General features: G+C 37.6%; 1 protein-coding gene across 28 annotated transcripts in view; it reads right to left on the reverse strand.

Annotated features, from left to right (window-relative positions):
• nrxn1a (neurexin 1a) overlaps positions 1 to 17,207 on the reverse strand; it is a 1,341,442-nt gene that overhangs the window by 562,216 nt on the left and 762,019 nt on the right. For 17 of the 28 annotated variants that reach the window (XM_078404791.1, XM_078404790.1, XM_078404793.1 and 14 more), the window contains 3 exons: positions 16,094 to 16,267; positions 7,666 to 7,692; positions 7,143 to 7,262 (listed from right to left, as the gene is read on the reverse strand). In XM_078404791.1, the coding sequence (XP_078260917.1) occupies positions 7,143 to 7,262; positions 7,666 to 7,692; positions 16,094 to 16,267 (321 nt within the window). The remainder of the gene's footprint in view (positions 1 to 7,142; positions 7,263 to 7,665; positions 7,693 to 16,093; positions 16,268 to 17,207) is intronic. The other 11 variants (XM_078404816.1, XM_078404817.1, XM_078404814.1 and 8 more) reach the window with 1 other exon arrangement.

Below are 17,207 nucleotides of genomic sequence, written 5' to 3' on the forward strand. Positions count from 1 at the left end.
GAAAGGATAGGGAAGCTTTGGAGAGGGTGCAGAGAAGGCTTACCTGAGTTCCTTTTTATTACATTTATCAGAATGCTACCTGGATTAAATGGTATTAGCTATAAGGGGAGGTTGGGAAAACTTGGATTGTTTTCTCTAAGTTATTAGAGGTTGAGGGGAGATCTGATGTAAGTTTATAATGTTATGAGAAGCATGGATATGTTATTCAGTCAGAATATTTTTTGCCAGTTGGAAATGTCAAATGAAAGAGAGCATAGCTTTCAGATAAGAGGGAAAAAGTTTAAGGCAATGATTAAAAGAAAGGCAAGCTTTTTGCAGTGAATGGTAGGTACTTGAAACACACTGCTGGGGGTGGTTGTGGAAGCAGATACGATAGTGGTTTTTGATAGGCTTTTAGATAGGCACATTAATATGTGGGGAATGGAGGCATGACATATATTTTCAAACATGTCATCCCGGTGCACCTTAACTGATGAGAGTTCAATCTATTCATTGGCTTGGCTGTGGATCGATTCAACTTGGAGCACACATTCATATGTAATCATAGATCAAATATGCCCAGTCACAACCATGCTCCTAAATAGAACACTGCAGAACCAACTGAGGCTTTCCTGATTAACAATGGAGAAATCATTGAAGTTTCAAACAATGATGTGGTTTGTATGTGTAATGCAATTCACTTTGTTCTGATAATCAATATTAAGCATTGTGTATGGGTAAACAGTCCTGCAGCATTCATTGTTTTGGACAAGTGTGATTTATGTTTCTAGTGAATTAGTTTGAAATACATGGTATTTTTTAAATAAAATACTCCAAGCCATCAGTGCATTCTTCCAGTTGCAAGCAGATACGTGTTTATGACAACTGTACCCTCCAATGGACTCCTAAAACTCTGATATAATTAGCATTCAAGCACAGCATGGAATGTGATCACAACTTGAGTATCAGAACTATAATACATAGATTTTGGACTCTAAAATTATTATTATTTTTGGTCTCTAATGTTATAGATTTTTTTGTTCATTACTTTCATAAGACATTTTAAACATTTTATTGTATATCCCCAGTATATTATTTTGTAACAGTCCAAACTATAAAACAAGACCAAGGTACACCATTTAAATTCAATAAGCAGATGACCAGACACCCACCCCCCCTCCACTTTGTTTATCTCCAAATTAATTCCATATAATGCCCCTGTATAAACCAGGATGGTTTCCTATGATCGTATTTTAATTTGATATACAATGTAATTCAATTATATCAAAACTCTGCGCAGAAAGTGAAAGATAAATAATAAATGACCAACCGAGGGTCTTGACAATTGTTCCATGTAATGCTTTCTGACCAATCTTCAAAGTTAATCAATTAGTTTATGTCAAGACATCATGGTATCTGAAATAAGTCATTTTATTGGCTTGATTCATATTTTTAATAACAGAAATAGCCAGTATAAATCAGATAAACCCTGATTTATTTGTTTTTCCCACGAGGTGTGCTGAGATATCTATGGGGAAGACAAAGGGACTTTCTTCAATATTGTTCCGTGATAAGAAACCGATTGTTGCTGGGTGATGAACAGAACTGTTGAAATGGGGAAAAATGCATTTATTAAACATGCACATTCCAAATAATTATCAGCTCGTGTGTCCGGTTATACCAAGAATTAAATTCTATTGTCTCACAATTTGCAGAGAAACATTTACCATGTCTTGTTGTCAAAACGTTTCCAAATGTATTTCTCTGTGAAATTCCCACTGAATTTCGATTGAACTTTGCATGCAAGGAATAAAATCTTAACTTTTTTTTGCAGGTTTTATTAGAGATTGCCTACTTTGTTATTAAAAGCAACTAAATATTGGTATGACATTGTAGAATAAAGATTTTTTAAAGTACTGTTTGAATGAGCACACTGCCATCTGGTGGGAATAGCAGAGTGGTAACAATGAGTCTTCATCTGGTTGAATTAACAAAAAAATCAATGAATTTTAAATTCTGGATTGAATTACATTCATATGCAAATATATAGAAAATAGGTGCAGGTGGAGGCCATTTGGCCCTTCAAGCCAATGTATATAAATATCATGTATATAAATACACATAAATAACCAGAAGAGATTTTGAAAATTGATCTATATATAATTGACAATTACCAATTGTAAGGTATTATAATCCTTAACAATTATAAATTCATATTATGCAATTATGCACACGTTTTTATTCAAACTGCATGTAATGGCAAAACATTTTGAATCATGTAGAGACAAGAAGAATTGCAAATTCAAATTTTTCTATTTATTTTACTCTCTCTTACTGTTCTGAGCGTATCATGCATTTACATACACAACACTGTATTCTCCTTTCTGAAAAGAGTAATTTGCATTATTTATCAATTTCATATCTCTCCTTATTTCTGAGTCTCTCTGGTTTCTAGAAACTATATTTCTGGCATTATATCCACCACTTAAGTTGAAGATGATGTCACTGTCCTGACTTAATTAATGAGTATATTGCACCGTTTCTTCTATTAAATTAACTGTACTAGCTTAACTTCTGGAATACATGGATGATCACATAACTTTCCATCTTCTTCGCTGCCGTGTACTGGGGCAGTGGGGCGAATGCTGCGGATGCCAACAGGATCAACAAGCTCATCAGGAAGGCTGGCTCCGTCCTGGGGACAGAGGTGGATTCATTGGAGGCGGTCTTGGAGGAGAGAATGCTCCTCAATCTGCGGAGCATCTTGAACAATGCAGCTCACCCCCTCCATGACACACAGGTCAACCTGAGGAGCACCTTCAGTAACAGACTGGTTCCACCAAGATGTAACACAGAACACCACAGGAGATCCTTTTTCTCTGTGGTTATCAAATTGTACAACTTCTCCCCATTCTGTCATGGGGTAGACTGACTCCCCTTACCCCCTCCCAAATCTTTGCACATCCCCAACCCTGGACTTTCCACTCGTCACTTTAATTTGATGTTTCTTGTATCTTGTTGTGTTTTATGACTGTTGGCAGACCAATTTCCCTCCTGGGATAAATAAAGTTCTATCGTATCATATCGTATCACATCGTAATAAAATATTCTCTTGTACATCACGTGCAGGAATAAAGTGACTTATGTTTTACAGTTTCAATTCTGTCTTTCATTTTTACCAAATTTCCCTCTACCTGTGATACTTTATTCCTGCACTTTATCATTGAGCGAAAAGGTGATGCTGACTTTGTCACTTTTTTGGCTTGTATCAAAATATAACTTTTCTTTCTACTTTTTCTTCTACACTCACCTCAAGGTATGGCTCAATTAAGTTCAATTATGTCGAGTTTTCTATCCTGAATAACGCAGAGATTATAACCTGTTGCGGTGCATGGCATTGTTCTGCAGTTGAACAAAATACTTGCTAGTAAACTTGTTAAACGTGAGTGCCTTCATAATACCCTTGTCATATTTGTTTCGACAGTACCTTTTTCACAATTCTCATGGTCTATGGCTCTGGATAACATGGTGAAATAAGCAAGTTTTTCTTATTATTCCACTTCATAAAGATTGCTAATAGAAAAGAACAAAACTGAAAACCTTTATCCAAGTCTAAATTATATGGTTACTCATGTCATAAGAAAACAGATCTCAATACTTCAATTGTATCCCCTGTAATACGAGACTCAATCTTCTTACGTCAATCTATGTGAAGTAGCTATGAATATCAACTAGCAATAATCTTTGCTCTTTAGAAAGGTCTCAATAACCATTTCCAACCAGAAAAGTGCCTTTGCTGGTTTGGCTTGGCTATTTTTTAAAATGTTTTCACAAGCCTTTACCTTCATAATTTCTGTCTTCTCTTTGATCGGTTGCAATCCATTTGCATCGGCTTTTAATCCAAGATACACTACTATCATCAATACAAATGCACACTTAATTCTTTTGCAAATTCGATTTATTTCTGTAGCCATTTCAATACCTTTAAAATTTAAACATGCCCTTCTTTGGTACTTACGCCTATCACTGCACATCTTGAATGAACAAACAATGAATATTATCTTGTAATATGTTGCTCATATTCAATTCAAAGTTTATCAGGGCTGATTTCAAATCATTAGGTAGTTTTGTAGATATTTTGTCTGTACATTGGCAAAAGTTGCTCACTCGTCCTTTCGTACAAGTCAACCTATGCACGTGACACATTGCGGTAATGTTGGCTTCAGCCAACTCTACATATAGATCCTATGAGACTTGAGTGTCAACATTTGTTTTATTCACTGTCACCTTGTATGTAGGTCGTTAATCCATTTGAGCCTGTTCCGCCATTCAATAAGTTCACATCTGATCTGATATTAACTACAACTTTACATTCCTATTCATCCTTCATCTTGCTGATTAAATCTTTATCTATCTCTGCCTTAAAAATATCAAAAAGAGGAAACTCCAATGACTCATTACACTCCAAGGAAAAGAAAAATAATGCATTTTGTTTATTTTATATGGATGACCACTTACCTTTAAAAAGGGATCCTTCTTAATAGATTCCCCTATAGGTGGAAATCATTCTCTCTCTATCCAACCTGTCATTCACATTTCAATGAAGTCCCCTTTTTGCCATTCCACACTATGCAAATACAATCTTATTTCCAATTTCCCCATGGTTGACCACTCTTCAACATGATAGGGGGAATGTAGAGTTAACAATTAATCTACCAATCTCCACATCTTTGGGATGTGGGAGAAAGAAAGCAAACCATCTGGATCAATGTGATCACAAGGAGGATATACAAACTCCACATAGATAGCACCTTTCTCTGAACTACATTCACCAGTCACTGTTGGTGTGGAATTAAATGTCCATTTACAAGAGTGTACTTGGACCCATGGTTCAGTACAATCTAGAACTGCCCTGGACTCAATGCCGAATAATAGTTTTCATGAACATTTACAGTTTCATTATGAAATTGAGTGATAAGTATCAGTTATTTGCATTTTTTAATCTCAATTTTTGCAATTACCACAAATAATTGCTGTGCATGATCAGAACACACTGGTACAGTTTCGTTTAATGGTGTAAATATCATCGTCCTGTTAGCTCATTCATTACTCAAGCAAATAGCTGGGAATTGTACAAATATACATTTGTTCCATTGAGGTTTCATCTTTGAATCAGAACTTAATGTCAAATGGAAACTGGCAGACTGAAAAATAAACCATTAAAGGATTGTCAACTGCAGTCTCCTTGTGTACACCAAGGTCATTCAAAACGGGCGGCTGGGGATCAAGATGGGCAGCAGACCAAGTTCACCTTGGGATCATAAAACACTGGCCTCATCTGTATATGCAAACAGGAGTGACAGGAAATGACAGATGGCTGGCAGGTGAGACACCAATGCAAGAAATTGATGCCAGGAAAGAGATCAGCTGGGGATATTCTAGCGAGGAACCCTGGACCCACTTGTCCTGATGCCTCGTCCTGCGTAGTTGTTCCAGAGGGAAGTAGGCAGAGCGTTGGCAGATGGAATTTAATCCTGACAAGTGTGAGGTAATGAATTTTAGGAAGTCATAAAGAGGTAGGACATATGCAGTTAATCGCAAGGTATTAAGTCATGTTGATGGGCAGAGGGATCTTGAGGTTCAAGCCTATAGTTCCCTTAAAGTAGCATGCTTACCTTCATACGAGAGGACGTAGGATATAAAAGATGGGGTGTTGCAACTTTACAAAAGACTAATTAGACTGCACTTGGAGCATTGTTTGGAGTTCTTGTCACCACACCAGGGGGTATGGGGAGAAGGTAGGAACGGGGTACTGATTGAGAATGATCAGCCATGATCACATTGAATGGTGGTGCTGGCTCGAAGGGCCGAATGGCCTCCACCTGCACCTATTGCCTATTGTCTATTGTCTATTGTCTATTGTCACACAAAAAGAAGGATACATATGCGCTGGTGAGAGTGCAAAGGATATTCACTAGGATGTTTTTTTGATTGAAGGACTTTTCTTATGGGAAGAGAATGAATAGGTTGGGTTTGTTTTCCCTGATTGATAAAATTATAGGAGGCATAAATAGAACTGTTTCCCCATGGTGGTGGTATCGCAAACAAGAGAGCATACATTTAAGCTGAGGGAATGGATTTCTAAAGTAGACTTCTACATAGAAAATGGTTTGCTATCTGGAACTCTTTGTCAGACGAGGTTGTAGCATTAGGTACAATCACAATACATTAGAGACACTGAGGCAGGCACTTAAGTGCGCAAAGCAAGGAAGGATTTGAAGTTAGAGGGGGTAAATGGGAGTAATGTGATGGGCAAAAGGATTGGCATGGACGTGGTGGACTGATGGTCCCATTTCTGCGATCTTTAACTGCAAAGATGTCACAAAAGTGAATTGAAACAAAGATAATTTGAAGAGAATTTTGTTACCAGGTATGACAATAAATTGTCCTGTCAAGCTGAAACATTCCTCCAACGTACACTTCACACATTATAACGCATCATTACATTCAACAAACATCTTGCTGTACCATTGGTTCTTATTTAACTTATTTTGCTGTAGGATGCACCAAAAAATATTCTTAGATATTAACTTAATAAAGTGACCCCACAACATTTGTACAGAATCTTACCACATATATCACAGACAAATATTACTTTCAGACAATTAAACTCGGCAAAGTTATTGCCAAGCACTCTTTACTGTAGCCGAAACGATGGAATCAGCAGCATATCATATCATATCATATATATACAGCCAGAAACAGGCCTTTTCGGCCCTCCAAGTCCGTGCCGCCCAGTGATCCCCGTATATTAACACTATCCTACACCCACTAGGGACAATTTTTACATTTACCCAGCCAATTAACCTACATACCTGTACGTCTTTGGAGTGTGGGAGGAAACCGAAGATCTCGGAGTAAACCCACGCAGGTCACGGGGAGAACGTACAAACTCCTTACAGTGCAACACCCGTAGTATATATTTTTTTGCATTTGACATTGCATTTCATACTCCACTTTTTATAAAATGAATGCATATATAAATCAATCATTATACAAATGTTTCACCATTAAGCTGCATCATAATCTGTCATGTAATTGTTTATGGCAATTTCAGAACAGCAGCAGCACAATATAGTCACATAACATAAATGGGTACTTACGGTCATTGCACAAAGTCCCAATATATGAAGTCATTGTGCAGTCACAGCTGAAGCCATCCCACTGTTGAAGGCAGACACCTTGGTTTCCACAAGAATCCTCTTGGCAGGTTGTACTTGGCCCTGAGTCAGAACACACAAACACATGCATTTTTGCCAAAGCACATTGTTAGGCCTACAATGTTAAATTGTGCATGCTTTCTGTTAATTGTGAACTTGACATAGGAAGGAACAGTTTTAGTTTGGGTGGCAGAATGAGTGAAAGAACATTGACATTTCTAAAACAGGTACTAATAGAAATTAGAATCTTTGGGATTAGTAAACAAATGTACTCAACATACTAAAATAACTAGCAAAAACATTCAAGACTGAAAGCCCCATGATAAGCAATAGTTTTTACAAATACTTGTATTCTCTGAAATTTTGATTTAATAATCGAGTTCCAAAGCAGATAAACGCTGTTTGTATGTAAATTGCACAGACCATGGTTTTCAGTCTTGTTTCGTACAAACACACAGCTATCTACCTTGCAAGTCAGCTTTCATCAATGCAACTTTGCCAGCAAAATAAAGGCAAAATATGTAAAAGGTTAGTAAGCAGTAGTGGCATGTCAGCAAACATTAGAAAAATTTCTGCGCAAACCTACTGCTAGAAAGGGGAGAAAGATGCAATAAGAAAAAAAAGATATGATAGCAGCCCTTTTTAAATAAAATCTATAAGCAAGCCAGAAAAAAGTAAGTTATATACTGCTAACAGAATGATACACTTGTCATAGCACTGTAATAATCAGTAATGTTTCAGAAAATTATTTTGGAAAGCCAAGCATGACCAAGCTATATACAAAGAAAACTACTCACCTTAACGTACAACATTACATGTTTCTAAATTGTAATGATTCACATTACATAGTATAAAAGTGGTCACTAATGCAATACTTTTTCCATTTATGGGACTTCTATCCTCTTGTGATTACCCATTCATGTGCCCTCCACAAAATGATCACCATGTGGCCATTTTATTTTTTTCTAACAATAGCAATTACAATTGTCGATGGATTCACAAAATTATATTTTAAAATCATTTTGGCAAAATCTTCCTGCAGAAGATTGAAGGGTATCCCACAACTTAAATTCAAGCTTTGGGATGAAATATTGTCACTTCTCTGGTTTAAAGGCTTATAAGGTGTCATGCAAAAAATCCACCAGATTTCTCCTTTAACAACTCTATTATCAGAAGAATCCTCATCTCTTACTATTTGTGGGATCTTGGTAAGTGCAATTATTCACAAAGTCAGAGAAACCTATGACATGGCCAGAAGATCTTTGACTTATCTCATCCGAGCAGGTTGGGAAAGCCTTATTTCTGGAGTGAGGTGACAAAGATTGAACATGTTCCATTTGCACTGCAGATTAGCTGCATGCTAGAGGTAAAACTTGCTCAGGGTGAGTTCAACATTGCAGTCGGAAAGATTCAGAAAAGTACGTAAGTCGGCATACCAACGTACACTAAGCATGTTTCTGCTATTGACTCATTGATTAAAGGCATAGTTTGCATAATGTCGTACAGCAAAATTAGGATGGAGAAGATTTTCCATAGGCAATCAAATTCCACAGACCCCCATAAATTTCTGAAGTTGTCATGTTGTGCATTTCATATTCACTGTCCCCCCCGGAAGGATGGCACCTCCAGTGGGATTCCGAGAGCAGTTCTTCAGTCCCTCTGAAGAAACTGTGGGGGGTGATTCTGATGATGATTTTATCCTGTGGCAGGCAGTAGGAAGAGTTCCTGTGGTTATCACAATGGGATATTTCTCTTTCTGTGTAGATGATTAATAACAGTATCTCAGGTTTATGGAACACTCTCCCCTTCCTAGATGTGGGTGATGAGGTTATACATTATACATTTGGGACCCAATGGCAAGAACTTTGGCAACAATGCTGTCTGCTCCTACAGTTTTATTTCTCAGATAACTTTTTGACTACTGTCAATCGTGTGGTTGGTTTGGGGGAGGGGGCGGGGGGGAAGGGAGAGGGGGGGGGGTGGGGTTAACAGGGGGGTTGAACTGATAGCTTTAAACTAACTCAAGCTACCAAGATAGGAAAGCAGCCAGTGTGTGTGGCCCGCTGATTATTCATTACCAGTCTGTGGTTGAATCAGACCTTGCACATTACGCATCAAGGAATTGCAAAATTAAAAATAATAAACAATTTAAATGTGAAAAGAATGATGTCAATGTACACTTAAGATGTTATTTGATGGAAGTTGATGAATCCATAAACAAATTGGCTAAGGAACGTAGAAAGAAATTGATATAATGAAGAGAGGTCACTGATCATTGGAAACCCTGGAATTAGTGGTGGGTTATCAATTGTTATACAAACTGCATAATTAATCTTAATTGATGATTAAAGACTGAAATGTAAGAATGTCTTAAAAGACAAATTAATGTATGATCAGGAGTTATGGGGAAGGCAGAAGAATGGGGTTAAGAGGGAAAGATAGATTAGCCACAATTGAATGGCAGAGTAGACTTGATGGGCCGAATGGCATAATTCTGCTCCCATCACTGATGAACTTATGAACTGAATCATGTGATAGCACCTGGTTCAAATATATGGGAAGATTGGATGAGAAGGGAAATGTTCCTGATCCCACACAATATTGCATTGAAAGGGTGATGGTTGGACCTTAGGCAGTAGTATGAGAAGGCTCCACAAAAGCCTTTTTCAGCCATGGGCCAGTGTGCACCAGTTCTATAGGTTGCCATTGATTCAGAGAGTTTAAAATAACATATTATAATGAAAATGAATATTTGAAAAACAACAAACTATAAAGACAAAGCATGAGTTTGAGCAACATTGACTTCAGCAACACTGTGCTCCACTGATGGATTTCTTGGAGAATCCAGTGGTGGAGCAAGGTGATAGACTTGGCCTCCAATTATCCTGGGTCGTTTGTTCTCTTCATTTCATAACACATGCACTGTTGTCCAGGACTTTCTTTTGTTTCTACGTCTGAACTTTAATCAGAATCATCAACTGCATCCAGCATAACCCTGTTCAATATTTATTTGACAGAAGAACCAATCTAATATAAGCCACAAAGTCACAACTGGAAAAAAAACCCCCTCTGCTTTCAAGAATGGTTCAATGGGTGAAAAGGATATTGCTTCCAGACACAATGAGTAGATGATGGAGAAATACTTTGTGTACGTCAGCTGTGACACTTTCAGACCGTACACTTGGATAACAAAGCTCTTGAGGATATGGTAAACAAAGCTGTGCAGGTATCTTTGACGGGTATTCAACTAGTATCTGTGGAGTTTACTTTGTACAAAAGTATGCTCTGTATCATTTCAGACAATTGAGTCTGGAAATTTGACAGGGCACCTTTATCATCAGTTAGCATTGCCCCCTAGTGATTTGCACCCCAGTCTGTTGTTAGGTCTCTCCCAGCACAATAAATTCTTATCAGGACAGAGCGCAACTAATTAAATTGCCTACTTTTCTCAGTCCATCAGTAGCCTCCAAACTTCCTGCCAGCCACCATCCATGCCTCTCTCCTGTAATTCCCATAAATGAAAGGGCTGGGTGTAATTTAATTCACCCACCTCACCTGATGTGTTGTCAGTATCGATCACAAACGTGATCCCAACACCAAAAGCTGGTCTTCCAATGCATCCATCATCCAATACCAAGAATCATACATGGCTGCAAGACTTTGTATGTCTTCTTCCATTTACACCTCCTCCTGACAGATTAGTTGCCATGAACAAGCCTTCAGCATCCTCTCCAATTCAATATCAAACCATGTCATCCATCTTCTCTTTGTGTCCACCCTTCACAGACATTAACTTTGTCTTCCCCTTTTGATTCAAAATTTAAACATGCTGCCTTTCTAAAATGATCTCTAGTTCTGAAGCACGTCATTGGCCTAAAACCCTATCTCTATTTTCCTCTCCACAGATGCTGCCTGATCTGATGAGTTATTTCCAGCATTCATTGTTTTTATATCAGATGTTTTCTGATTACGTGTGGCTCTCTTGCTTCTGGAAATCTCACCAAGTGTTAAGGTCACTTACCTCCTATTCTTCCAAGTACCCTTGCCTCCCCCTCTCCGAGCATATCCACCATCAGACCTCATTAACCTATGAAACCTGTCCTCCCAGGTTGCGGGTTGAACATTTTCAGCCCCACAAAGACCTTTCTGCATTAAATATAAAGTCTTTAAACTTAGCTCACAGCAAAAGGTTTAAACCATAGAATGGAAGTCAATATTTGGTGAACTGAACTGAATAGCACACGAATCAATGAACAACTTTAATAGATAAGTGAGAAAATAAATTATCTCACTCAAGCATTTTGCACCTTCCTGATATTCATGGGGAAAACATGACCACATGGGAACATTGAAAGGAGAATTCACATTGCATATAAATGTAACCCTTCTGAAAGAATCAGCATAATCTGTAATCTTCAAACTGTGATGCATGATATATAAAAGACAATATCTTGCACATTTACCCAAACTGTTAAATTGTACATAAACGGTAAAAATATTCTAAACACATAACTATTAATTTTTACTTGATGATACATTTCATAGACATGACTTTACCTAAATATCACTTTACCTTTCATTTGCCATTTAAAGTAAAAAAAGGCAATAAAAAAATGCATTTCTATACCCAGCCAAAATATTAAATTTTCAACTTTTCTCTCAGTCTTGGATCTCTGTTGCAATGTTTAGATCTGTTTATGTTCAAGCAATGAAGAAATCATCATTGTAAGCCTTCTTAGCCTTTTCTCATTCTATAAAATTACAGAAGAACACTATTTAGTTGTGATAACTATGCATCATGGCTGCAGCTTTTCAATAGTTGCTCGTAGTGGGATGAGCAATGTTATTGAATGGAACCAGTTACCTCCACATCTGCATATGTTAAGATATCCTTTAACAAGAAAAATAAGCAAAAACATATTGGCCTGAGGCAAATAGGAAAATAGACAGAGGCAAAGGGTAGAAATGATGCCAATGAAACTGAAAATACTGAGCAGTTGGCATCCTCTGTGTCTCTCCCGAGAGGTCGTCTGACCTGCTGAGTCTTGAGTTCTTTTAATATGTTTTTATTTTGTATTTCAGCATCTATAGTGTTTTGCTTTGGCAGCTAAGAATTGAAACCCATTGCATACCAGAAGTCTTGAAAAAAACAACTTGAGAAGTCCAGAAAGGAACAGATAATTATTGTTTGGATAGTGCCATATCAAAGACTATGATAGAAAACAACAGTAGATAAAGTGTGGAAATAGATAATGATTCCTTTACCATGTTTTTTAAAATTGTTATGCACTGGCACTGTAAGGCAGCAACTCAACCACAACTTTCCCGAGGCAATGTAAGTCAAGATGAAATCGAGGGAGATGGTGGTTTGTGTGATGAACTCATCCCTTTGTAAATGAAGAAGTGATAATGGGGAGTAAAGAAATGGCAGATGAATTGAACATGCTTTTTTTGTTTCTGTCTTCACAGCAGAAGACAACAGCAACATGCCAGAAATTCAAGAGAGTCAGTAGGCAGAAGTTTGTGAAGTTGCTAAGGAGAAGGTGCTTGGGAAGCTGAAAGGTCTGAAGGTGGATAAGTCACCTGGATCAGATGGACTACACCCCAGGGTTCTGAAAGAGGTAGCTTCAGAGATTGTGGAGGCATTAGTGGTGATCTTTCAACAATCACTGGAGTCAGGAGTGATCCGAGAAAACTGGAAAATTGCAAATGTTCCTCCACTGTTCGAGAAAGAAGCGAAGCTGAAGAATGGAAACTATAGGCCAGTTTGCCTGACTACAGTGTTCATATTTTACAGCCCATTATAAAATGAGGTTTCTGAGTAGTGAAGTTAGCACATGATAAAACAGATGGAAATCAGCATGGTTTTATGAAGGGGATCTGATGAATCTGTTGGAATTCTTTGAGAAGGTAAATAGCAGGATAAACTAAAGAGAGTCCGTGGATATTGTTTACCTGGATTTTCAGAAGGCTTTTGATAAGATGTCACAATTGATGCTGAGATGAGAGCCCAAGGGATAAAGAAGATGAGAGCCCATGGGGTTAGAGAGTAGATACTAGCATGGATAGACAGTCTGAAGAAGGGTCTCGACCCAAAACATCACCCATTCCTTCTCTCCAGAGATGATGCCTGTCCTATTTTGTGTCTAGCATGGATAGACAGTTGGCTGAACAGCAGAAGACAAACAGTGGGAATAAAAGGGGCTTTTTCTGGTTGGCTGACAATGACTAGTGGTGTTACGTAGGGGTCCATGTGGGGGCTGCTACTCTTCATATTGTATATCAATGATTTGGATGAGGGAATTGAAGGCTTTGTGGATGATCCAAAGACAGGTGAAGAGGTAGGCAGTGCAGAGAAAGCAGGGATTCTGCAGAGGTGCAAAGGGACTTGGGAGTACAGGATTCCTAAAAGGTAAAATTTGCACGTTCAATCAGCCGTAAAGAAGGAAAATGCAATGTTAATATTTATTTTGACCACAGGGCACAGCCTCAGAATAAAAGGACATACCTTTAGAAAGGAGATGAGGAGGAATTTCTTTACTCAGAGGGTCGTGAATCTGTAGAATTCATTGCCACAGACAGCTGTGGAAGCTAAGTCATTGGGTATTTTTAAGGGGGAGATTGGCAGATTTTTGATTAGTAAGGGTGTTAGGGTATGGGGAGAAGGCAGGAGAATGGGGTTGAGAGGGAAAGATAGATCAACCAGGATTGAATGACGAAATAGATGCGATGGGGCGAATGGCCTAATTCTTCTCCTATGACTTATGAACTTATATAATTTGAAGTCCTAATGACTTCATTCATCTGGACCAAAAACAACAAATTAAAAATTGATTATTAAAAGTAAATGAAAATCCCAAATTTAAATGGTTAAATATTCCTGTCTTCACTGTTTCTGTTGGACATTCCTGTTTCTATACTCAACAGTCTCTTGTTGATTTCACTGAAAAAGGTAATTTGATATACAGTCTGACAGCATCATGTGCATTTACATTTTATCTGCCAAAACTGTTCAGAGAAGACTGGATACACAAATACATTATGAAATAATTAGACCTCATGAAATATAAACTGAGAGAAAAGACCTGGGATTCAGAGTGAATTTTAAAAAAAATGAGCAAGGAAAATAAATGATTTCGACAAAAAAAAAGGACAACAAAAAGTCACAATGTAATGATTTATAAATCCTTAAAAATACATTTGATGAATCAATAAAGTTACAAAGTAAAACATTCAATTGTTAGAATAGTTTAACCTTTGGATTATAATGGATATAAATTTATGTAGTTAAGATTATGCATGAAGCGCTGAATTTCTTTGTTGCTGTTTATTGAAATGAGATTCATTTATGCAAACACTTTCCCAAGATAATACAATATTTATTGATACTCTACTGGTTACGTTAATTGACGTTTAAACCATGTTAAATAACCAGTTCCAAACATATATTGGTCATATTTAATGAGACAACTTTCATTTCCATCCTGTGCTCTGTTCCTCCCTGGAATCATGGAGATTTAAATTATGCTGTCGGGGCCATTCGGGGCACACTTTGCTGGTTTGGGACAGTAGTGCGAAGAGGGTGTAACTTGGAAGCAGCTATGCCATGATATAAATGCATTAATTTAATTCTCGACTCTTGGATAATAAAGAAACGGTCATGAGGGACCCCTGCCACCCCAGTAACGGACTGTTCCAGATGCTACGATCAGGCAAACGCCTCCGCTGTCACGCTGTAAAAACGGAGAGGATGAGACGGAGTTTCTTCCCACAGGCCATCAGGACTGTCAACTTTTATAACCCCAGAGACTAAATTTTTGTCTACACTATAGTAACTTATTAACTTTATTTATATGCTGTAACTGTAATTATTTTTTGTGCACAATCTGCAGGCATTGCCACTTTCATTTCACTGCACATCGTGTATGTGTATGTGACAAATACATTTGACTTGACTTGACTTGACTTGCTGTCTCTGGTTTTTAAAAGGAGTAAATGCTGAGAAAAATATAATATCTCACTGGTTTTTTTCATCATAACAACTTAAAGCTCTTTCGTCATTACAATAAATCCAACATGTCCTGAATTATTCAGAAATGTTGATAGGCGACGAAAGGGGTGAATACCATTAGAAATTGAGTCCTAAATCTACTATGTTGATCCAGAAAATATGGTTTCTCCTCCTTATTCAAATCATAATTAAGCTCCCCACCCCAGGGTGATGTTGTCAAGTTTATTACATGTTAATACAGGATTAATATACTTGTCTTATTTGCCTAGCAACATTATTACTCCATTTAATGTTCCACAAGTGAATGTTATGTATGAGCAAGGTTACATAGGTAACACTTGCTTTAAAAAGGTCTTGTTCATCACATCACACTTTAACATTCCTCTATAAAGGACAATGAGGACCTAATGCAACATATCATATTTTCTTATTTTACTGCTTATTAGAAATACTAGCCCATTTATAATAAATGAGCTTACAAATTCATTAAAAGAAGCAAAACAAACTTAATTTAAATGGATTAAATAATATCACTCCCAGTCAGACACTTGGTTTTAAGTTCTGAATACATGGGGGAATAACAGAAGGAACATAAAGAAAACATAAAGAAAGCAATCTGTCTGGAAACTCAATTCATTGAATCTCTAACAGAGTTTTAAAATAGTCAGATATTATTCATTAAAAAATAGATAGAACTAAGCAGAATACTGCAAACAGAAATATGAATGTAGAAATCACAAGCACTCAAAAGGTTAAACATAACAGGGTAATATTGAAAAACAAAAAGATGTCACAAATGATATGGAAATCATTATAATCATGGATGTTTTTTTATGGAATAGTGGTGATTCATTTGGTTGTTGAGTGAGTGAATTGGTGATACCTTCACAGTTTCGCTCAATCTGCCCATTGCAATACAAAGCATCAGAAATGAGGTCTGGAAGCCTTCCATTCAGGTCCACTGAAGCCAAGCATCCTTGAAATCCCTCTCTTGATGCCACCAGCTTTGGTAATGTTTTGTACATGTCTTTGGCAATCCCTCCGATGTACAAGTCCCCTATGGATTACAGAAATACAAGTGCAATTCATACATTAAAATTCACGATTCTATCAGCTTACTCATCAAAATCAATAATACTTGTGAAAGAAAGGTTATACTTTCATCGTGGCCTTGCAGCAGAAACAAATTACTAATTTTACACCAAACTACACTACTAAACTACAATATTTTTACACTCATACCATTTTATTTTCACAATATTTCCCATCACCTGGCTCTGCATTCACACCATCACACATCGGTTGCAATTTACAGTGTTTCAATAATTTGCCGACCCACCTGTCTTTTGGATGTAGCAGGAAACTGGAACACCCAGGGAAACTCACACAATCATAGGGAGACAATGCAAACTCCACACTGACAGCACCAGAGGTCAGGATTACACCTCGGTTATCAAAATGATGAGGCAGTGGCTCTAAAAGGCATAGCCCATCTGCTACCCATCTGTGCTGTCTCATGTACATGTGATGCTTACAATAGTATCCCAACATTTGAAACAAATATGCTGAGTATTTTACTTCAAAGTCGTTAATTACCCGACAGCATATATTTGTGGATTCTGCTACTTTAGTGCAGGAAGATCCAGAATAGACACGATCTTCTCTCTGTGTCAGTTTCAGTAGAAGTGCAGAGAGCAGCAAACGCCACTCTAACTTGCTTCTGTGGATTTCACAAAATTATTTGACAGCAGGAGCAGTGAGGGTCCCTTCCCAACACTGGAGAAAATTGTCTCTCCCCAAATTTACTCAAAAGCATGAAACCTTGACGTTTGCAACATACCCTGAGCATTATCCAATACAAATGCCCACGCAAAAGCAGGTGTGCCAAGCTTCTCAGCACTCATCAAACAACTAACACTTCATTGGCCTGGCACATGCACAGGTTAGTCTGCACCGACCAGTGATCCCCGCACACTAACACTGTCCGACACACACCT

This window comes from Rhinoraja longicauda, chromosome 9, assembly GCF_053455715.1.
Source record: "Rhinoraja longicauda isolate Sanriku21f chromosome 9, sRhiLon1.1, whole genome shotgun sequence".
Classification (NCBI taxonomy): domain Eukaryota; kingdom Metazoa; phylum Chordata; class Chondrichthyes; order Rajiformes; family Arhynchobatidae; genus Rhinoraja; species Rhinoraja longicauda.